The following is a 23,235-nucleotide window of genomic DNA, read 5'->3' as shown; positions in this document are numbered from 1 at the left end:
TTTAACATCATATATTAAATTGCCAAGGATTAAACATTTACCAATTTTACTGTGGGATCACAAGGGCCCTGTGATCCGCAGTATATTATACCTATACAGGGTATGTCCAATTTTATATCATATTTAATAAACGTTTTAATTTAATCCAATATTCAAGACTCTGGGCCCCAATTATCTTCTTTCAAAAACTGCCAGGGAGCCCAAAATTGAAAGAAAAAAAAACGCCAAACTGAAAAACGCCAAGTGGATATGGCATTTTGCAGTTCCCTATTAACTTGCAGCTAACATCTGGCTGCAGCATTTTTTCACTGACAAAACGCAGTGTGGCAGAATGGGCATTTTTATTGGCGTTTTTTGCAAAAAAGACCAAATGGAAACCTAGCCTTACTTTGACATTTTTCTGTTCTCTCCCTCAGAGATGGGAGGACAATCACCCACTTCCACTGATGACACGAGCCAAAGGCATGAGCATATGGGCGACACATGGAATTACTAAATGGTGGGACACAGGATGCCTACTAATCCAGGGCACTGTGTGTGGAACATTAATGGGGAAGAAAAAAATCTCTATGCCACTAAACTTACAAGAAGATATAGTAATACCTTACAGCGGCACATAAAATACATACAGACCAATAGAGGAAGTCGTTTGCTGCCATACTGGCACCACACACAGCTTCCTTCTGCAACACAGTCTCATCCGACACTATTCACAGCTATTCACACCTATTCACAGTCTGGTTAAATAATAATCTTTTGGGCCAAAGGTAGATTGTCTTGTTTTGCATGTGAAATAAACTTTAATGTTTAAAAGATGTACAGATAGTTTAATAGGTAGTTATAAAACTTAGTACCATGTTACTGAATGACATACATCTTTAGTGAGTACTGCACTGTATGAACTCATTTCAAATGTTATTCAATAATATAAATTACCATTGCCCTACAATAAATACCATCATAATTGTATTCTGCTAAGTTCACCAAGGGACAAAGGACAGATTTTGGTCACTTTGACTTACAAAAAAAGCGGTAAAGCTGTAAAATGGTAATATGTTACTTGCACTGTCATATATGGTGTAAGAACATCTCACTTTTTTATCTCGAAACAAATCTAAACCAAGGTCATAATGAGATAATCGTTTTATAAAAAGTTGACAGACGAGAGCCATTTTCTTCTTTTGAGTGTCGGAAGTCACAATGAATGTATGGAAAATAGTTGGTGGTATTTTTGGGGGATTGGTGATATTAGCCATTGGACTACTCATTGGACACTTTGGCATCTCAAAGAACTCCACAACACCATTGGCTACAGACCAAACTAAAGATGTCGATGAACAGTTCATTCAGGAGTTTATGAAAGAAGTAGATGCCAGTAGCATCAGGGAAAATCTCAGGTGAGTGAAAAACATTTTTGCATAATGATGCACATATCAGTTATAATAGATCCTGTGATATTAGGTAGATGTGCAAATAATTTGGTCTTCCAAGATGGTAGAAGGCCTTATAGAATTTTTGTCCACTAGAAAATGTAATACATTTGCTAAACATTGTTATGTATAGTTTGTAATGTTGGGCAAATAATGGACATTCATTTTCAGTTTAGTTCCATGTAAACTGTGTATGTATGTGGACTGTAAAATGCTATTATTTTATAACAATGAAGAACGAATTACTAGAAAACTAGGATTTTCATCTAGCTGTCATACAATTCTGAATAGGCAGAATGGGGTACATCTAATGTTTAGAATGTTATAATAAGAGCAAATATTTAAATTGTCTCCCCAGTCAGGGGAATTGATCATCTGTTAGAGATATTTCAAAACCCCCTTCTGCTGTATCCCAATTATTTCAATGAGCCGACCAGAGTCAGCGAGTGTCACCGGACCACACATTTTCTGACCATATTCGGTTTTTGAACCAGACTAAAAATGTAAAATTTTAGCTTTTTTGGTTGGTCTTGAGCTAAAAACCCTGGTCTGCTGTGGTTTTCTGTCTTGTTCAAAAAACAGATATGGTCTGAAAATGAGCAGACTGGTGACACTTGCTGACTCCGGATGGCTCATTGAAATGTATGGGGTACAACTGGATACGCAAAACAAGATGTGAATGGACCCTAACTTAGGGATTCCCCTAAGAACGCTACAATTAGTGGCAATACACATGGGGTTATTATAAACCCACCCCCTCCAACAGTTTTAGGGGTGGTGTATATTATAATATGCAGGAATTTTTGTACTACCCTAAAACCTCTCCAAAACACTGCCTTTTTGAAAAGAAAAGACCTTGCCTTATCCAGATCAGATATTCTGTGACAGATCTTTAGTTATATTATACATACTTGCCATCTTTTTTGAGAAGATCAGCCCCATAGAAGACCACTTTTCAATGCAATTTTGGTATTTTGGTTATATTTTGGTAGGGATTGTCACGATTCGGCTACGGGTTGTGGATCCGCTGTGTCAGCGAGGGATTGGCGTGGACCGTGCTAGTGGACCGGTTCTAAGAGGCTACTGGTTTTCACCAGAGCCCGCCGCAAAGCGGGATGGTCTTGCTGCGGCAGTAGCAACCAGGTCGTATCCACTAGCAACGGCTCAACCTCACTGACTGCTGAGAAGGCGTGGGACAGAAGGACTAGGCAGAGGCAAGGTCAGACGTAGCAGAAGGTCGGGGGCAGGCGGCAAGGTTCGTAGTCAGGATGGATAGCAGAAGTTCAGGTACACTGGCTTTGGACACACTAAACGCTTTCACTGGCACAAGGCAACAAGATCCGGCAAGGGAGTGCATGGGAGGAGATCAGATATAGCCAGGGAGCAGGTGGAAGCCAATTAAGCTAATTGGGCCAGGCACCAATCATTGGTGCACTGGCCCTTTAAGTCTCAGAGAGCTGGCGCGCGCGCGCCCTAGAGAGCGGAGCCGCGCGCGCCAGCACATGACAGCAGGGGACCGGGACGGGTAAGTGACCTGGGATGCGATTCGCGAGCGGGCGCGTCCCGCTGTGCGAATCGCATCCCCAACGGCCATGACAGTGCAGCGCTCCCGGTCAGCGGGACTGACCGGGGCGCTGCAGGGAGAAAGACGCCGTGAGCGCTCCGGGGAGGAGCGGGGACCCGGAGCGCTAGGCGTAACAGTACCCCCCCCCTTAGGTCTCCCTTTTTTTTGTCCGGTGACTGCCTCCCCTGGGATGAGGACACCGGGAAAGAATGGAGGGTTTCCTCAACGGCAGGCAGTACAGCAGGAGTTGGAATGGGGAGGGAGGGCAGAGGGTGAAGCTTGGCACGGGGCAGGGAGACACAAGGACGGGAGCCCTGAGGAGGCACTGAGGTTTGCTTGACGGGACTGGGAGGGGGGGAGAGGCACTTCTTATGGCAGGCAGAGTCCCAGTTCCTGATCTTCCCGGTGGTCCAATCAAGGGTGGGAGAATGAAGCCGGAGCCATGGCAGACCGAGGAGAACCTCAGAGGTACAGCCGGGGAGAACGAAGAGCTCAATCCTCTCGAGGTGGGGTCCAATAGACATGAGGAGGGGTTCTGTGCGGTAACGCACGGTGCAGTCCAATCTGGCTCCGTTGACCGCGGAAATGTAGAGCGGCTTGACGAGACGGGTCACCGGGATGCTGAATTTATTCACAAAGGACTCCAATATAAAATTTCCAGAGGCACCAGAGTCCAAGCAGGCCACGGCTGAGAGGGAGGAGTTGGCTGAAGGAGAAATCCGCACGGGCACCGTGAGACGTGGAGAAGCAGACTTAGAACCAAGAGACGCCACACCCACGTGAGCTGGGTGCGTGCGTGCGTTTCCCAGACGTGGAGGACGGATAGGGCAATCCACCAAGAAATGCTCGGTACTGGCACAGTACAGACAGAGATTTTCTTCTCTACGGCGCTTCCTCTCTTCCTGGGTCAGGCGAGACCGATCCACTTGCATGGCCTCCTCGGCGGGAGGCCCAGGCGTAGACTGCAAAGGATGCTGTGGGAGAGGTGCCCAGAGATCTAAGTCTTTTTCCTGGCGGAGCTCTTGCTGTCGCTCAGAAAAACGCATGTCAATGCGGGTAGCCAAATGGATGAGTTCTTGGAGGTTGGCAGGAATCTCTCGTGCGGCCAGCACATCCTTGATGCGACTGGATAGGCCTTTTTTAAAGGTCGCGCAGAGAGCCTCGTTATTCCATGATAACTCGGAAGCAAGAGTACGGAATTGGATGGCGTACTCGCCCACTGAAGAATTACCCTGGACCAGGTTCAACAGGGCAGTCTCGGCAGAAGAAGCTCGGGCTGGCTCCTCGAAGACACTCCGGACTTCAGCGAAGAAGGACTGGACTGTGGCTGTGGCAGGATCATTGCGGTCCCAGAGCGGTGTGGCCCAAGACAAGGCCTTTCCTGAAAGAAGGCTCACTACGAACGCCACCTTAGACCGTTCTGTAGGAAACAAGTCCGACAACATCTCCATATGCAGGGAACACTGAGACAAAAATCCACGGCAGAGTTTAGAGTCCCCATCAAATTTGTCCGGCAGGGACAAGCGTAGGTTAGGAGCGGCCACTCGCTGCGGAGGAGGTGCAGGAGCTGGCGGAGGAGATGGTTGCTGCTGTAGCAGAGGCAGAAGTTGCTGTAACATGGTGGTCAACTGCGACAGCTGCTGTCCTTGTTGGGCAATCTGCTGCGATTGCTGAGCGACCACCGTGGGAAGATCAGCGAGACTTGGCAGCGGCACCTCAGCGGGATCCATGGCCGGATCTACTGTCACGATTCGGCTACGGGTTGTGGATCCGCTGTGTCAGCGAGGGATTGGCGTGGACCGTGCTAGTGGACCGGTTCTAAGAGGCTACTGGTTTTCACCAGAGCCCGCCGCAAAGCGGGATGGTCTTGCTGCGGCAGTAGCAACCAGGTCGTATCCACTAGCAACGGCTCAACCTCACTGACTGCTGAGAAGGCGTGGGACAGAAGGACTAGGCAGAGGCAAGGTCAGAAGTAGCAGAAGGTCGGGGGCAGGCGGCAAGGTTCGTAGTCAGGATGGATAGCAGAAGTTCAGGTACACTGGCTTTGGACACACTAAACGCTTTCACTGGCACAAGGCAACAAGATCCGGCAAGGGAGTGCATGGGAGGAGATCAGATATAGCCAGGGAGCAGGTGGAAGCCAATTAAGCTAATTGGGCCAGGCACCAATCATTGGTGCACTGGCCCTTTAAGTCTCAGAGAGCTGGCGCGCGCGCGCCCTAGAGAGCGGAGCCGCGCGCGCCAGCACATGACAGCAGGGGACCGGGACGGGTAAGTGACCTGGGATGCGATTCGCGAGCGGGCGCGTCCCGCTGTGCGAATCGCATCCCCGACGGCCATGACAGTGCAGCGCTCTGGCGCTGCAGGGAGAAAGACGCCGTGAGCGCTCCGGGGAGGAGCGGGGACCCGGAGCGCTAGGCGTAACAGGGATGGTTTATTGTTTTGGGAGTAAGGACTGGGATATTAATATAAGCAACAATTTAACCCATAGGGGTTAACAAAAACATCTTCATAGGTATGTGTTGACAGCCTGACCTTTTAAATGCTCTCCCAATACATCTCTAAACAATGAGTCCCTACATTATGCATCTCTAAAAATCAATTAGCTGGTGATTATAAGTGTCCTAACCAGTGTGCCTCCAGATGTTGCCAAACAAAAACTGCCAGCATGCACTGAGAGACTGTACATGCTGGGAGTTCTAGCTTTGCAACAGCTGGAGGCACACTGGTTGCCAAACACTGAGTTAAGTAACAAACTCTGTGTTTCGCAACCAATGTGCCTCCAGCTGCTGCATAACTACAACTCCCAGCATGTATGGTCTGTCAGTGCATGCTAGTAGTTGTAGTTTTGCAATAGCTGGAGGTCTGCCCCCCCCATATGTGAATGTACAGGATACACTCACACGGGAGGGGGTTTACATCGAGTTTTCCGCAGCAAGTTTGAGATGCAGCAAATTTTCCGCCACAGCTCAAACTCCCAGCGAGAAACTCACTATAAATCCCCGCCTGTGTGAATGTACCCTAAAAACACTACACTACACTACACAAAATAAAAAGTAAAACACTACATATACCCTTACACAGTGCCCCCCCCCCCTCAATAAATAAATAAAAAAGACTTGTATGGCAGTGTTTCCAAAACGGAGCCTCCAGCTGTTGAAAAACAACTCCAGTATTGGAGAAAAATTATACTACAAATTTTGGGGGGCTGTTTCCCCTTTTACCCCTTATGAAAAGGTAAAGTTGGGGGTCTACACCAGCATGTTAGTGTAAAAAATTAAAAAAATTTAACTAACATACTGGTGTTGCCCTATACTTTTAATTTAAAAGGAAAAAAAGACCCCAAAATGCAATTTCTCCTGAGTACGCAAATATCCCATATGTGGGCGTAAAATGCTCTGCAGGCACACAACATGGCTCAGAAGTGAGAGCGCACCATGTACATTTGAGGTCTAAATTGGTGATTTGCACAGGGGTGGCTGATTTTTCAGCAGTTCTGACATGAACTCAAAACAATAAATATCCACATGTGACGTGACCCCATTTTGGAAACTACACCCCTCACAGAATGTAACAAGGGGTATAGTGAGCCTTAACACCCCACAGGTGTTAAGTTGGATGTGAAAATGAAAAAAAGCAATTTTATTCGCTAAAATGCTGGTGACCCTAAATTTTTTATTTTCACAAGGGAGAATAGGAAAAAATCCCCCTAAAATTTGTAGCCCCATTTCCACTGAGTAAGAACATACCCCATTTGTAGATGAAAAGTGCTCTGCTGGGGCACTACAATGCTCAGAAGAGATGGAGCGCTATTGGGCTTTTGGAGAGAGAATGTGTCCGAAATTGAAGGCCATGTGTGTTTACAAAGCTCCCATAGTGCCAGAACAGTGGACCCCCCCCCCCCGCCCAAATTATTATTTTTTTAATTGAAGCCTGTTCCAAAGATCTGTCAGATACCAGTGGGGTGTAAATGCTCACTGCACCCCTTAGTAAATTCTGTGAGGAGTGTAGTTTCCAAAATGGGGTCACATGTGTGTGTGTGGGGGGGGGGGGGGGTCCGCTGTTCTGGCTCTCCAAAAGCTCAATTGTGATCCTTCACTTTTGAGCATTGTTGTACGCCCGCAGAGCACTTTTCATCCACATGTGGGTATTTCCGTATTTACAAATTTTGGGAGGCTTTTTCTCCTATTACCCCTTTTTGGGGTAACAAAATTTGGGGTAACACCAGTATTTTAGTGATAAAAATAAAAATTTTCATTTTCACATCCAACTTTAGCGGAAATTTGTCAAACACCTGTGGGGTGTTAAAGGAGTACTCTAGTCCAGAGTATTCCTGCTCCGTTCTGCCCGGGCTGCAAAATAAATGAAAATGAACCCTCACACACCTCCCTGGGTTCCCGCAGAGCGCCACTACAGCTGTTCGATCCTCCGGTCCATCCTCTTCATTCTTCCGGGTGTAACGAAGCGTCACATGGCGCTCAGCCTATCGCCGGCCACCGCGATGTTCAGCCTCGGCCGATAGGCTGAGAGCCATGTGACGCTTCGTTACACCAGGAAGTATGAAGAGGATGGACCGGAGGACCGAACAGCTGTAGTGGCGCTCGGCGGGAACCCAGGGAGGTGAGTGAGGGTTCATTTTCATTTATTTTGTAGCCCGGGCAGAACGGAGCAGGAATACTCTGGACTAGAGTACTCCTTTGAGGCTCCAAAATAGTATGCCATGTGGATTTTTTATTTTTTTTTTGCTGTTCTGGCATAGGGGCTTCCTAAATGCGACATGCCCCCCAAAAACCATTTCAGCAAAATTTGCTTTCCAAAAGCCAAATGTGACTCCTCTTCTGAGCATTGTGGTGCGCCAGCAGAGCACTTGACGTCCACACATGGGGTATTTCCATACTCAGAAGAAATGGGGTTACAATTATTTTTTTTTTGGGGGGGGGGGGGGGGATTTTCTCCTATTACCCCTGGTAAAATTTGGGGGAAAACCAGCACTTTAGTGAAAAAAAAATTCATTTACACATCCAACTTTATCGAAAAGTCATCAAACACCTGTGGGCTGTTATGGCTCACTGTACCCCTTGTTACGTTCCTTGAGGGGTGTAGTTTCCAAAATGCCCGGGTCCTTTAGGTGAAAATGGGCTGGGTCCTTCAGGGGTTAAGGGGTGATCTGTTGTTGGCGGCTTTGGAAAGTTTGCACTTGGATTTTTTTTTAGTAAATTATACAAAACAGATAGCCCAGTCTGGGTACTGACTACTATCCCACCGTAAAGCACAATCCATTATTGAAAAACTGGGATCCATATTAATTCAATAAATTTAAACGTAGCCTTTATTATAGACCAATAAAAAAAAATTGGTATTGATTTTTTAATTGGTCTACAATAAAGGCTAAGTTTTGATTTATTGAATTAATATGGATCCCAACTTTCCAATAATAGATTGGATTTATTTAGTTCGTAACACTCTAGTGACCGCACATACAGGTATGTATGTCGGTAGCTAAAAGGTCTTTTCACGTTGGCAGCCTAGCTACCTGGCACCTGGAGAAACCGCCAATGCTAGCAGTTTAACCACTTTCATGCCATGGTCAAATAATGACCAAGGCATGTAAGGAATTTGGGGGGCTCTATCATCCCAACATGGTTGCCAGGTGCCAATGGGCTTCCAAAGCATCTGGGGGCCTAATGAAGGCCCCCTAGACCTGTCATGTATATATACCTCTGAGGCCCGGCTGTATACATTGGCTGTCAGTATAATGTGCAGTGTTAAAGTCTCCTAATCGGTCTTGTAAAAATATATATATTTTTCTAATAAAACATAATGGAATTTAAAAACCAATACATATTTTTTGTTGTCATGTTTGTAACGACCCGAACTATAAAAAAAAAAAAAAAAAAAAGCATATCATTATTTATAATGGTGATGTTAGGATTCGGCAGGCTGGATGTGGATCCTCTGTGTCAGCGAGGGATTGGCGTGGACCGTGTCGGTGGACCGGTTCTAGGTTGCTACTGGTATTCACCAGAGCCCGCCGCAAAGCGGGATGGTCTTGCTGCGGCGGTAGCAACCAGGTCGTATCCCCCGGCAACGGCTCAACCTCGCTGACTGCTGAGAAGGCGTGGGACTGAAGGACTAGACAGAGGCAAGGTCAGACATAGCAGAAGGTCAGGGCAGGCGGCAAGGTTCGTAGTCAATGGATATAGCAAGAGGTCAGGAACACAGTAATGGAAAACACAATAAACGCTTTCTCCAGGCACAATGGCAACAAGATCCAGCAGGGAAGTGAAGGGGAAGTGAGTTTAAATAGACAGGTAAGCTAATTAGACTGATTGGGCAAGGCACCAATCATTGGTGCACTGGCCCTTTAAATCTTAGCGAGCTGGCGCGCGCGCGCCCTAAGGAGCGGCCAGGACGAGACAGCCGGGGACCAGGACAGGTGAGTGACTTGGGATGCGATTCGCGAGCGGGCGCGTGCCGATATGCGAATCGCATCCTCGCTGGCAATGTCAGTGCAGCGCTCCGGGTCAGCGGGTCTTACCGGGGTGCTGCAGAGAGAGAAATGCCGCGTAACAGTACCTCCCACTTAGGTATCCCCCTCTTTTTGTCCGGATGTCACTCCACATGGGACGAGGACATTGGGAGCGATTGTAGAGTCTCATTCTGGGGGACAGTGAAGTCCTGGGTATGCTCATGAACGGCAGACAGTTCAGAAGGAGTGGGAATAGGGAGGGGGGGCAGAGGGTGAGGCTTGGCACGGGGCAGAGTGTTACCAGGACGGGTGCTATGAGGAGGCACGGCATAGTCCTGAGAGGCATTGGGGAGACCAGGTATAGGAGGAGACATAGGGGTTTGACTGGCAGGACTGAAAGCAGATGTGATGCATTTTTTGTGGCAAGAAGCACCCCAGCTCTTGATCTCCCCGGTGGTCCAATCAAGGGTAGGAGAGTGGCGTTGGAGCCATGGCAGACCAAGGAGGACTTCAGAGGTGCAGTTGGGCAAAACAAAAAGTTCAATTGAGCAGGGGTTCTGTGCGATAACGCACAGTGCAGTCCAATTTCACTCCGTTGACCGAGGAAATGTAGAGCAGCTTGGCGAGACGGGTCACAGGGATATTGAACTTATTAACAAAAGAGGCCAAAATGAAATTTCCCGCAGAACCAGAGTCCAAGAAGGCCACAGCTGAGAAGGAGGAGTTGGCAGAAGGAGAAATCCGTACGGGCACAGTGAGACGTGGAGAAGCAGACTTCAGACCAAGAGACGCCACTCCCACTTGAGCTGGGTGCGTGCGTTTCCCAGACGTGGAGGACGAATAGGGCAATCCACCAAGAAATGTTCGGTACTAGCGCAGTACAAACATAGATTTTTATCTCTGCGGCGAGTCCTCTCTTCATGGGTCAGGCGAGACCGATCCACTTGCATAGCCTCCTTGGCGGGAGGCACAGGGGAAGATTGCATAGGATACTGTGAGAGAGGTGCCCAGAGATCAAGGTCTTTTTCCTGGCGGAGCTCCTGGTGTCTTTCAGAAAAATGCATGTCAATGCGGGTGGCCAAATGGATAAGTTCATGCAGGTTGGCAGGAATTTCTCGTGCGGCCAGCACATCTTTGATGTTACTGGATAGGCCTTTTTTAAAGGTCGCGCAGAGGGCCTCGTTATTCCAAGATAATTCGGAGGCGAGAGTATGAAATTGGATGGCATACTCGCCTACTGAAGAATTACCCTGGACCAGGTTCAGCAGGGCAGTCTCGGCAGAGGAAGCTCGGGCTGGTTCCTCATAGACACTTCGAATCTCAGTGAAAAAGGACTGTACGGAGGCAGTCCCAGACAGGAGACTGACCACGAAAGCCACCTTCGAGCGTTCTGTAGGAAAATGGTCCGACAACATCTCCAAATGTAGGGAACATTGTGACAGGAAACCACGGCAAAGTCTAGAGTCCCCATCAAATTTGTCCGGCAGGGACAAGCGGAGGCCAGGAGCGGACACTCGCTGCGGAGGAGGTGCAGGAGCTGGCGGAGGAGATGGTTGCTGCTGTAGCTGTGGCAGAAGTTGCTGTAGCATGGCGGTCAACTGCGACAGCTGCTGTCCTTGTTGGGCGAACTGTTGTCCAAGTTGCTCAATCTGTTGCGACTGCTGGGCGACCACCGTGGTAAGGTCAGCGACAACTGGCAGCGGGACCTCAGCGGGATCCATGGCCGGATCTACTGTTAGGATTCGGCAGGCTGGATGTGGATCCTCTGTGTCAGCGAGGGATTGGCGTGGACCGTGTCGGTGGACCGGTTCTAGGTTGCTACTGGTATTCAACAGAGCCAGCCGCAAAGCGGGATGGGCTTGCTGCGGCGGTAGCAACCAGGTCGTATACACCGGCAACGGCTCAACCTCGCTGACTGCTGAGAAGGTGTGGGACAGAAGGACTAGACAGAGGCAAGGTCAGACGTAGCAGAAGGTCGGGGCAGGCGGCAAGGTTCGTAGTCAATGGATATAGCAAGAGGTCAGGAACGCAGTAATGGCAAACACAATAAACGCTTTCTCCAGGCACAATGGCAAAGATCCGGCAAGGAAGTGAACGGGAAGTGAGTTTAAATAGACAGGGAGCAGGTGGAAGCTAATTAGACTGATTGGGCCAGGCACCAATCATTGGTGCACTGGCTCTTTAAATCTTAGAGAGCTGGCGCGCGCGCCCTAAGGAGCGGAGCCGCGCACGCCAGGACGAGACAGCCGGGGACCGGGACAGGTGAGTGACTTGGGATGCATCCCCGCCGGCAATGTCAGTGCAGCGCTCCGGGTCAGCGGGTCTGACCTGAGCGCTGCAGAGAGAGAAACGCCGCGAGCGCTCCGGGGAGGAGCAGGGACCCGGAGCGCTCGGCGTAACAGGTGAACATTGTAAAAAAATGGAAAAAATGTTGTTATTATTTCTGCCTAAATGATACAAATAGACTACGGGTTTTTTTACACACAAAAAAAGACCCAATCCAGCTCTGTCAAGAAAAAAAATTCAAAAGGTATGGGTCTTGGAATGTGGCAGCAAACTTTTAATTTTTAATAAACATTTATTCTATTATGGCAAAATAGTACAATGTAAAAAACTATCTAAGATATATTTCACGGTAATCATGCTGACATAGAGAAAATAATTATAATGTAATTTTTTACGGACAGTGAGTAAATTTAAGACAAATGAATGAAATGAATGAAATGTAATCAAAAAGTTATATCAACCCCAAAAAGGTGACATAAAAAAATACAACCTGTCTTTAAAAAAAAACAAAAAAAACACATGTTGACGGAAAATAAAAAGTTATAGCTCTTGGAATGTGACAATTATAAAAATAAGTGGAACTGTTTGGGCAATATGGGCAAATTTAATGCTATGTTCACATGCCAGTATGTCTGCATAGAATTCTGCATGAATTTATAGCCATACACTTCAAGGAAAAGTTGGCCAGCACATACTGATACCGAAACTACTGCATGGACCTGGCATACAGGTGCACGCTGCTAGGCTGAATATACATAAACAGGAGAATACAGCAGCGCACTGCTAGCACAAAGATACAGATAAAACATGAAATGCTATAAAGGTATAATGCAAAAAATGAAAAAGGGAAAAAGTGAGGTACTTCAATGGGATTCCTCTGTCCCATTCACACAGCAGAATTTCCGCTGCAGGAATTCCATTGAAGTGAAAGGGCAATTAATTTCTGCGGAATTTGCTTTCTCATTTTCATGCAGGGGTTAATATACCAATTTTGCTCAGCTGAACAGCCCAGTTATATCTATGAAGGGAGAAAGTGGTTGGAAGTCATCTTATCTTATCTTAGGAGAAAGGATCAGATGGTTACAATTCACCCATTCTGATTACTTTGGAGGATTTCTAAGGTCATTTCTCTGTGTGATCCACACGTATAACAAAGCTATCTCCCATTTGTACAGGAAACTTAGTCAACATCCTCATATGGCCACAACTAAGGGGGATGAAGATACTGTGAAGTTGGTCCTCAATCAATGGAAAGACCCAAAAATTGGGCTTGATGATGCTAAGGAGGAAAGATATGATGTCTACCTATCCTTCCCTAGAGCAGACACTCCCAACAATGTTCAAGTAGGTATGTAAGAGCCACATGGCACAAAAAAAGAAGAAAAGTGTTTATTACCACGTGAGAATCCTGCAGCCAATGGAAATTATATAATGCCTCCTGTTGTTTCCTATGTAAGTAAAAAAAAAAAAACAGAACATTAGTTTAATAGTTGGTAGAAATATATTCAAGAGCATATTATTAGTGATTATGCTTTTTTCTAGTATATACTCGAGTATAAGCCGACCCGAATATAAGCCGAGGCCCTTAATTTCACCCCAAAAACCCAGGAAAAGTTATTGACTTGACTATCATCCTAGGGTGGGAAATACATCATCCCCCGCCTGTCATCATCCACCCTGTCATCATCCAGACCCCCGTCATTAACACCCACGTCATCATCACCCTGTCATTATCACTCCCGTCATCATCACCCTGCCATTATCACTCCCATCATCAACACCCTGTCATTATCACCCCTGTCATCATCACCCTGTCATTTTCACCCCCGTCATCATCACCCCCCCTTCATCATCACCCTGTCATCATCACCCTGTCATCATCCCCCCCCCCCTTCATCATCACCGCCTGTCTATCCCCTCAGTGGTCTTCAACCTGCAGACCTCCAGATGTTACAAAACTACAACTCCCAGCATGCCCGGACAGCCATCGGCATCATCATCCAGACCCCGCCTTTAGTTTTCTACTCACCACCCCTCAGTGGGAAGGAAGGGTGAGCTGGTCTGGGCCATCTATGCTGCAGGGACCGTCCGGTGGGGAGAGTTAGTCGTTCCGGGCTGTACATTTTCACTGGGAGGCCCTCTTCTCCGCTCGCTCCGGGACGGCCCCGGACTGGTGACGTTACCTTGACAACGATGCACAGGGACGTTCATGCGCAGCAGATGTCCCTGCGCATGAACGTCCCTGTGCGTCGTCGTCAAGGCAATGTCTCTAGTCCGGGGCCGGCACGAAGCGGAGAAGAGGGCCTCCCGGTGAAAATGTACAGCCCGGAACGACTAACCCTCCCCATCAGACGGTCCCTGCAGCATAGATGGCCCAGACCAGCTCACCCTTCCTTCCCACGGAGGGGAGGTGAGTAGAAAACTAAAGGGGGGTCTGGATGATGACGAAGGCTGTCAGGGCATGCTGGGAGTTGTAGTTTTGCAACATCTGGAGGTCCGCAGGTTGAAGACCACTGATGAAGGGATTGACAGGTGGAGAGTTCACTCGAGTATAAACCGAGGGGGGTGTTTTGAGCACGAAAAATCGTGCTGAAAAACTCGGCTTATACTCGAGTATATACGGTAGATTAAAACACATGCATATTTTTACTGCAGATCTGCTGCTGCAGATTTTGCTGCCCATTGACTTCAATGGGCAGCAAAATCTGCTGAAGCAAATCTGTAGCTGATCTGCAGCAGAAAATACGCACGTGTGAAAGCACCCTTAGGGTACATTCCCACACGGCGTATTTGCTGCGTATTTGCTGCTGCATATTTTATTTTCTCTGTTGAAGTCAATGGGTAGGAAAATACGCAGCACCAAATACGCAGCAAATACGCAGCAAATACGCAGCAAATACGCAGCAAAATACGCCGTGTGGGAACGTACCCTTAGGGTTGTACTGACTCAACATCAGATTGGAGAGAGAGAAAGGGCTAGAGGTTAGTCATAAACATTCTTATTCCCCACATGTCTCAGTAACTGCAAGAGATTGTCTTAGTTCTCTTGATCAGTCTTATATGAGGACTGCACACAGTATTTCTTTATAACGTGTGTGGCTCTCCATTGGCTCACTACCCAGAATGAACACTGCATTTTTGCCTAAACTTAACTCTCCTAAGGGCCCTTGACATTTGCAACCAACTAGACCTCTCCAAATGCTCCCACAATGCTACTCTTTTTGATACTGAGGTGGAAGTCCAAGTCAACAGGTTTATAAATGACTTTAAAGGGGTACTCCACTGGAAAAAAAAATTGAAATCAACTAATGACAAAAATTTAAATAGGTTTGTAAATTACTTCTATTAAAAAATCTTAATCCTTGTAGTATTTATAGGTTCTGCTTTCTCCACAGGAAGTTCTTTTTTTAATTTCCTTCCTGTCTGACCACAGTTCTCTCTGCTGACACCTCTGTCCATGTCAGGAACTGTCCAGAGCAGTATAGGTTTGCTATGGGGATTTGCTCCTACTCTGGACAGTTCCTAAAAGGGTGTTGTCACGATTCGGCTGGCAGGAGGTGGATCCTCTGTGCCAGAGAGGGATTGGCGTGGACCGTGCTAGTGGACCGGTTCTAAGCTGCTACTGGTTTTCACCAGAGCCCGCCGCAAAGCGGGATGGTCTTGCAGCGGCGGTAGCAACCAGGTCGTATCCACTAGCAACGGCTCAACCTCTCTGACTGCTGAAGATAAGCGCGGTACAAGGGAGTAGACAGGAGCAAGGTCGGACGTAGCAGAAGGTCGGGGCAGGCAGCAAGGATCGTAGTCAATATGGCAATAGCAGGAGGTCAAGTACACAGTATGGACAAACACAGTAAACGCTTTCTCTAGGCACTAAGGCAACAAGATCCGGCGAGGGAGTGAAGGGGAAGTGAACAGATATAGTCTGGGAGCAGATGGAAGCCAATTAAGCTAATTGGGCCAGGCACCAATCATTGGTGCACTGGCCCTTTAAGTCTCAGAGAGCTGGCGCGCGCGCGCCCTAGAGAGCGGAGCCGCGCGCGCCAGCACATGACAGCAGGGGACCGGGACGGGTAAGTGACTTGGGATGCGATTCGCGAGCGGGCGCGTCCCGCTGTGCGAATCGCATCCCTGACGGCCATGTCAGAGCAGCGCTCCCGGTCAGCGGGACTGACCGGGGCGCTGCAGGTAGAGAGACGCCGTGAGCGCTCCGGGGAGGAGCGGGGACCCGGAGCGCTCGGCGTAACAGGTGTCAGCAGAGAGCACTGTGGTCAGACAGAAAGGAAATTCAAAAAGAAAAGAACTTTCCGTGGAGCATACAGAAGCTTATAAGTACTGGAAGGTTTAAGATTTTTTAATAGAAGAAATTTACAAATCTGTTTAACTTTCTGGCACCAGTTGATTTAACTGAGTTAATTTTTTTTCCAGCGGTGTACCCCTTTAACCCCTTAAGGACTCAGCCCATTTTGGCCTTAAGGACTCAGACAATTTAATTTTTACGTTTTCATTTTTTCCTCCTCGCCTTCTAAAAATCATAACTCTTTTATATTTACATCCACAGACTAGTATGAGGGCTTGTTTTTTGCGCGACCAGTTGTCCTTTGTAATGACATCACTCATTATATCATAAAATGTATGGCGCAACCAAAAAACACTATTTTTGTGGGGAAATTAAAACGAAAAACGCAATTTTGCTAATTTTGGAAGGTTTTGTTTTCACGCCGTACAATTTCTGGTAAAAATGACATATGTTCTTTATTCTGAGGGTCAATACGATTAAAATGATACCCATTATTATATACTTTTATATTATTGTTGCACTTAAAAAAAATCACAAACTTTTTAACCAAATTAGTACGTGTTACGCCGAGCGCTCCGGGTCCCCGCTCCTCCCCGGAGCGCTCGCTTCTCTCTCGCTACCGCAGCGCTCCGGGCAGCTCCACTGACCCGGTGCGCTGCGATACCGTCTCCAGCCGGGATGCGATTCGCGATGCGGGTAGCGCCCGCTCGCGATGCGCATCCCGGCTCCCGTACCTGACTCGCTCCCCGTCTGTCCTGTCCCGGCACGCGCGGCCCCGCTCCCTAGGGCGCGCGCGCGCCGGGTCTCTGCGATTTAAAGGGCCACTGCGCCGCTGATTGGCGCAGTGGTTCCAATTAGTGTGTTCACCTGTGCACTCCCTATTTATACCTCACTTCCCCTTCACTCCCTCGCCGGATCTTGTTGCCATTGTGCCAGTGAAAGCGTTTCCTTGTGTGTTCCTAGCCTGTGTTCCAGACCTCCTGCCGTTGCCCCCGACTACGATCCTTGCTGCCTGCCCCGACCTTCTGCTACGTCCGACCTTGCTTCTGTCTACTCCCTTGTACCGCGCCTATCTTCAGCAGTCAGAGAGGTTGAGCCGTTGCTAGTGGATACGACCTGGTCACTACCGCCGCAGCAAGACCATCCCGCTTTGCGGCGGGCTCTGGTGAAAACCAGTAGTGACTTAGAACCGATCCACTAGCACGGTCCACGCCAATCCCTCTCTGGCACAGAGGATCCACTACCTGCCAGCCGGCATCGTGACAGTAGATCCGGCCATGGATCCCGCTGAAGTTCCTCTGCCAGTTGTCGCCGACCTCACCACGGTGGTCGCCCAGCAGTCACAACAGATAGCGCAACAAGGCCAACAGCTGTCTCAACTGACCGTGATGCTACAGCAGCTACTACCACAGCTTCAGCAATCATCTCCTCCGCCAGCTCCTGCACCTCCTCCGCAGCGAGTGGCCGCTTCTGGTCTACGACTATCCTTGCCGGATAAATTTGATGGGGACTCTAAATTCTGCCGTGGCTTTCTTTCCCAATGTTCCCTGCACTTGGAGATGATGTCGGACCAGTTCCCTACTGAAAGGTCTAAGGTGGCTTTCGTAGTCAGCCTTCTGTCTGGAAAAGCTCTGTCATGGGCCACACCGCTCTGGGACCACAATGACCCCGTCACTGCCTCTATACACTCCTTCTTCTCGGAAATTCGAAGTGTCTTTGAGGAACCTGCCCGAGCCTCTTCTGCTGAGACTGCCCTGTTGAACCTGGTCCAGGGTAATTCGTCCGTTGGCGAGTACGCCGTACAATTCCGTACTCTTGCTTCAGAATTATCCTGGAATAATGAGGCCCTCTGCGCGACCTTTAAAAAAGGCCTATCCAGCAACATTAAAGATGTTCTGGCCGCACGAGAAATCCCTGCTAACCTACATGAACTCATCCATCTTGCCACTCGCATTGACATGCGTTTTTCCGAAAGGCGTCAGGAGCTCCGCCAGGATATGGACTTTGTTCGCACAAGGCGTTTTTTCTCCCCGGCTCCTCTCTCCTCTGGTCCCCTGCAATTCGTTCCTGTGCCTCCCGCCGTGGAGGCTATGCAGGTCGACCGGTCTCGCCTGACACCTCAAGAGAGGACACGACGCCGCATGGAGAATCTCTGCCTGTACTGTGCCAGTACCGAACACTTCCTGAAGGATTGTCCTATCCGTCCTCCCCGCCTGGAAAGACGTACGCTGACTCCGCACAAAGGTGAGACAGTCCTTGATGTCTACTCTGCTTCTCCACGTCTTACTGTGCCTGTGCGGATATCTGCCTCTACCTTCTCCTTCTCTACTATGGCCTTCTTGGATTCCGGATCTGCAGGAAATTTTATTTTAGCCTCTCTCGTCAACAGGTTCAACATCCCAGTGACCAGTCTCGCCAGACCCCTCTACATCAATTGTGTAAACAATGAAAGATTGGACTGTACCATACGTTTCCGCACGGAGCCCCTTCTAATGTGCATCGGACCTCATCACGAGAAGATTGAATTTTTGGTCCTCCCCAATTGCACTTCCGAAATCCTCCTTGGACTACCCTGGCTTCAACTCCATTCCCCAACCCTGGATTGGTCCACTGGGGAGATCAAGAGTTGGGGGCCCTCTTGTTTCAAGGACTGCCTAAAACCGGTTCCCAGTACCCCTTGCCGTGACTCTGTGGTTCCCCCTGTAACCGGTCTCCCTAAGGCCTATATGGACTTTGCGGATGTTTTTTGCAAAAAACAAGCTGAGACTCTACCTCCTCACAGGCCTTATGATTGTCCTATTGACCTCCTCCCGGGCACTACTCCACCCCGGGGCAGAATCTATCCTCTGTCCGCCCCAGAGACTCTTGCTATGTCGGAGTACATCCAGGAAAATTTAAAAAAAGGCTTTATCCGTAAATCCTCCTCTCCTGCCGGAGCCGGATTTTTCTTTGTGTCCAAAAAAGATGGCTCTCTACGTCCTTGCATTGACTACCGCGGTCTTAATAAAATCACGGTAAAGAACCGCTACCCCCTACCCCTCATCTCTGAACTCTTTGATCGCCTCCAAGGTGCCCACATCTTTACCAAACTGGACTTAAGAGGTGCTTATAATCTCATCCGCATCAGAGAGGGGGATGAATGGAAAACGGCATTTAACACTAGAGATGGACACTTTGAGTATCTGGTCATGCCCTTTGGCCTGTGCAACGCCCCTGCCGTCTTCCAAGACTTTGTTAATGAAATTTTTCGTGATCTCTTATACTCCTGTGTTGTTGTATATCTGGACGATATCCTGATTTTTTCTGCCAATCTAGAAGAACACCGCCAGCATGTCCGTATGGTTCTTCAGAGACTTCGTGACAATCAACTTTATGCCAAGATAGAGAAATGTCTGTTTGAATGCCAATCTCTTCCTTTCCTAGGATACTTGGTCTCTGGCCAGGGACTACAAATGGATCCAGACAAACTCTCTGCCGTCTTAGATTGGCCACGCCCCTCCGGACTCCGTGCTATCCAACGTTTTTTGGGGTTCGCCAATTATTACAGGCAATTTATTCCACATTTTTCTACCGTTGTGGCCCCTATCGTGGCTTTAACCAAAAAAAATGCCAATCCCAAGTCTTGGCCTCCTCAAGCGGAAGACGCCTTTAAACGGCTCAAGTCTGCCTTTTCTTCGGCTCCCGTGCTCTCCAGACCTGACCCATCTAAACCCTTCTTATTGCAGGTTGATGCCTCCTCTGTAGGAGCTGGAGCGGTCCTTCTACAAAAAAATTCTTCCGGGCATGCTGTTACTTGTGGTTTTTTTTCTAGGACCTTCTCTCCGGCGGAGAGGAACTACTCCATCGGGGATCGAGAGCTTCTAGCCATTAAATTAGCACTTGAGGAATGGAGGCATCTGCTGGAGGGATCAAGATTTCCAGTTATTATTTACACCGATCACAAGAACCTCTCCTATCTCCAGTCTGCCCAACGGCTGAATCCTCGCCAGGCCAGGTGGTCTCTGTTCTTTGCCCGATTTAACTTTGAAATTCACTTTCGGCCTGCCGATAAGAACATTAGGGCCGATGCTCTCTCTCGTTCCTCGGATGCCTCGGAAGTTGAACTCTCTCCGCAACACATCATTCCTCCTGACTGCCTGATTTCCACTTCTCCAGCCTCCATCAGGCAAACTCCTCCAGGAAAGACCTTCGTCTCTCCACGCCAACGCCTCGGAATCCTCAAATGGGGTCACTCCTCCCATCTCGCAGGTCATGCAGGCATCAAGAAATCTGTGCAACTCATCTCTCGCTTCTATTGGTGGCCGACTCTGGAGACGGATGTCGTGGACTTTGTGCGAGCCTGCACTGTCTGTGCCCGGGATAAGACTCCTCGCCAGAAGCCCGCTGGTTTTCTTCATCCTCTGCCTGTCCCTGAACAGCCTTGGTCTCTGATTGGTATGGATTTTATTACAGACCTACCCCCATCCCGTGGCAACACTGTTGTTTGGGTGGTCGTTGATCGATTCTCCAAGATGGCACATTTCATCCCTCTTCCTGGTCTTCCTTCAGCGCCTCAGTTGGCTAAACAATTTTTTGTACACATTTTTCGTCTTCACGGGTTGCCCACACAGATAGTCTCGGATAGAGGCGTCCAATTCGTGTCAAAATTCTGGAGGGCTCCCTGTAAACAACTCAAGATTAAATTAAACTTTTCTTCTGCATATCATCCTCAATCCAATGGACAAGTAGAAAGAATTAACCAGGTCTTGGGTGATTATTTACGACATTTTGTTTCCTCCCGCCAGGATGATTGGGCAGATCTTCTACCATGGGCCGAATTCTCGTATAACTTTAGAGTCTCTGAATCTTCCTCCAAATCCCCATTTTTCGTGGTGTACGGCCGTCACCCTCTTCCCCCCCTCCCTACTCCCTTGCCCTCTGGTTTGCCCGCTGTAGATGAAGTGACTCGTGATCTTTCCACCATATGGAAAGAGACCCAAGATTCTCTTTTACAGGCTTCATCTCGCATGAAAAAGTTTGCCGATAAGAAAAGAAGAGCTCCCCCCATTTTTGCTCCCGGAGACAAGGTATGGCTCTCCGCTAAATATGTCCGCTTTCGTGTCCCCAGTTACAAACTGGGTCCACGCTATCTTGGTCCTTTCAAAGTCTTGTGCCAAATTAATCCCGTCTCTTACAAACTTCTTCTTCCTCCTTCTCTCCGTATTCCTAATGCCTTTCATGTCTCTCTTCTTAAACCACTCATCATCAACCGTTTCTCTCCCAAATTAGTTTCTCCCACTCCTGTCTCCGGTTCTTCTGACGTCTTCTCAGTGAAAGAGATACTGGCCTCCAAGACGGTCAGAGGAAAAAGGTTCTTTTTGGTGGATTGGGAGGGACCTGAAGAGAGATCCTGGGAACCTGAGGACAACATCCTAGACAAAAGTCTGCTCCTCAGGTTCTCAGGCTCTAAGAAGAGGGGGAGACCCAAGGGGGGGGGGTACTGTTACGCCGAGCGCTCCGGGTCCCCGCTCCTCCCCGGAGCGCTCGCTTCTCTCTCGCTACCGCAGCGCTCCGGGCAGCTCCACTGACCCGGTGCGCTGCGATACCGTCTCCAGCCGGGATGCGATTCGCGATGCGGGTAGCGCCCGCTCGCGATGCGCATCCCGGCTCCCGTACCTGACTTGCTCCCCGTCTGTCCTGTCCCGGCGCGCGCGGCCCCGCTCCCTAGGGCGCGCGCGCGCCGGGTCTCTGCGATTTAAAGGGCCACTGCGCCGCTGATTGGCGCAGTGGTTCCAATTAGTGTGTTCACCTGTGCACTCCCTATTTATACCTCACTTCCCCTTCACTCCCTCGCCGGATCTTGTTGCCATTGTGCCAGTGAAAGCGTTTCCTTGTGTGTTCCTAGCCTGTGTTCCAGACCTCCTGCCGTTGCCCCCGACTACGATCCTTGCTGCCTGCCCCGACCTTCTGCTACGTCCGACCTTGCTTCTGTCTACTCCCTTGTACCGCGCCTATCTTCAGCAGTCAGAGAGGTTGAGCCGTTGCTAGTGGATACGACCTGGTCACTACCGCCGCAGCAAGACCATCCCGCTTTGCGGCGGGCTCTGGTGAAAACCAGTAGTGACTTAGAACCGATCCACTAGCACGGTCCACGCCAATCCCTCTCTGGCACAGAGGATCCACTACCTGCCAGCCGGCATCGTGACAGTACGTTTATAATCCCTTTATTTTGATGACCTATAACTTTTTTATTTTTCCGTATAAGTGGCGGTATGGGGGCTCATTTTTTGCGCCATGATCTGTACTTTTTTTTGATACCACATTTGCATATAAAAAACTTTTAATACATTTTTTAAAATTTGTTTTTTAATAAAATGTATTAAAAAAGTAGGAATTTTGGACTTTTTTCATTTTTTTTCGTTCACGCCGTTCACCGTACGGGATCATTAACATTTTATTTTAATAGTTCGGACATTTACGCACGCGGCGATACCAAATATGTCTATAAAAAATGTTTTTTACGCTTTTTGGGGGTAAAATAGGAAAAAACGGACGTTTTACTTTTTTATTGGGGGAGGGGATTTTTCACTTTTTTTTTACTTTTACTTTTACATTTTTTTACATTTTTTTTTACACTTGAATAGTCCCCATAGGGGACTATTCATAGCAATACCATGATTGCTAATACTGATCTGATCTATGTATAGGACATAGAACAGATCAGTATTATCGGTCATCTCCTGCTCTGGTCTGCTCGATCACAGACCAGAGCAGGAGACGCCGGGAGCCGCACGGAGGAAGGTGAGGGGACCTCCGTGCGGCGTTATGAATGATCGGATCCCCGCAGCAGCGCTGCGGGCGATCCGATCGTTCATTTTAATCGCGAACTGCCGCAGATGCCGGGATCTGTATTGATCCCGGCACCTGAGGGGTTAATGGCGGACGCCCGCGAGATCGCGGGCGTCGACCATTGCCGGCGGGTCCCTGGCTGCGATCAGCAGCCGGGATCAGCAGCGCATGACACGGGCATCGCTCCGATGCCCGCGGTTATGCTCAGGACGTAAATGTACGTCCTGGTGCGTTAAGTACCACCTCATCAGGACGTACATTTACGTCCTGCGTCCTTAAGGGGTTAAAAAAAATTCCACCGGAGTACCCCTTTAAGATTCCCTGTCTGTACTGCTGCCAGCATCAGTGTTTGGAGTAGTAC

The 23,235-nt window shown here is 48.7% G+C and overlaps 1 protein-coding gene across 3 annotated transcripts in view; it reads left to right on the top strand.

Annotated features, from left to right (window-relative positions):
• The first annotated feature begins 1,185 nt into the window (after window positions 1-1,185).
• The window catches only part of NAALADL1 (N-acetylated alpha-linked acidic dipeptidase like 1), an 80,490-nt gene continuing 58,440 nt past the window's right edge, over window positions 1,186-23,235 (top strand). Inside the window, exons 1-2 of one of the 3 annotated variants that reach the window (XM_056528477.1) lie at window positions 1,186-1,397; window positions 12,925-13,097. In XM_056528477.1, coding sequence (XP_056384452.1) covers window positions 1,201-1,397; window positions 12,925-13,097 — 370 coding nt within the window. In that variant the 5' untranslated portion in view covers window positions 1,186-1,200. Of the gene's footprint in view, window positions 1,398-12,924; window positions 13,098-14,039; window positions 14,160-23,235 lie in introns of those variants that run through there. The other 2 variants (XM_056528480.1, XM_056528478.1) reach the window with 2 other exon arrangements.

This window comes from Hyla sarda, chromosome 6 (assembly GCF_029499605.1).
Source record: "Hyla sarda isolate aHylSar1 chromosome 6, aHylSar1.hap1, whole genome shotgun sequence".
NCBI classification, from domain to species: Eukaryota; Metazoa; Chordata; class Amphibia; order Anura; family Hylidae; genus Hyla; species Hyla sarda.
This window is presented reverse-complemented; position numbering and strand designations above follow the sequence as displayed.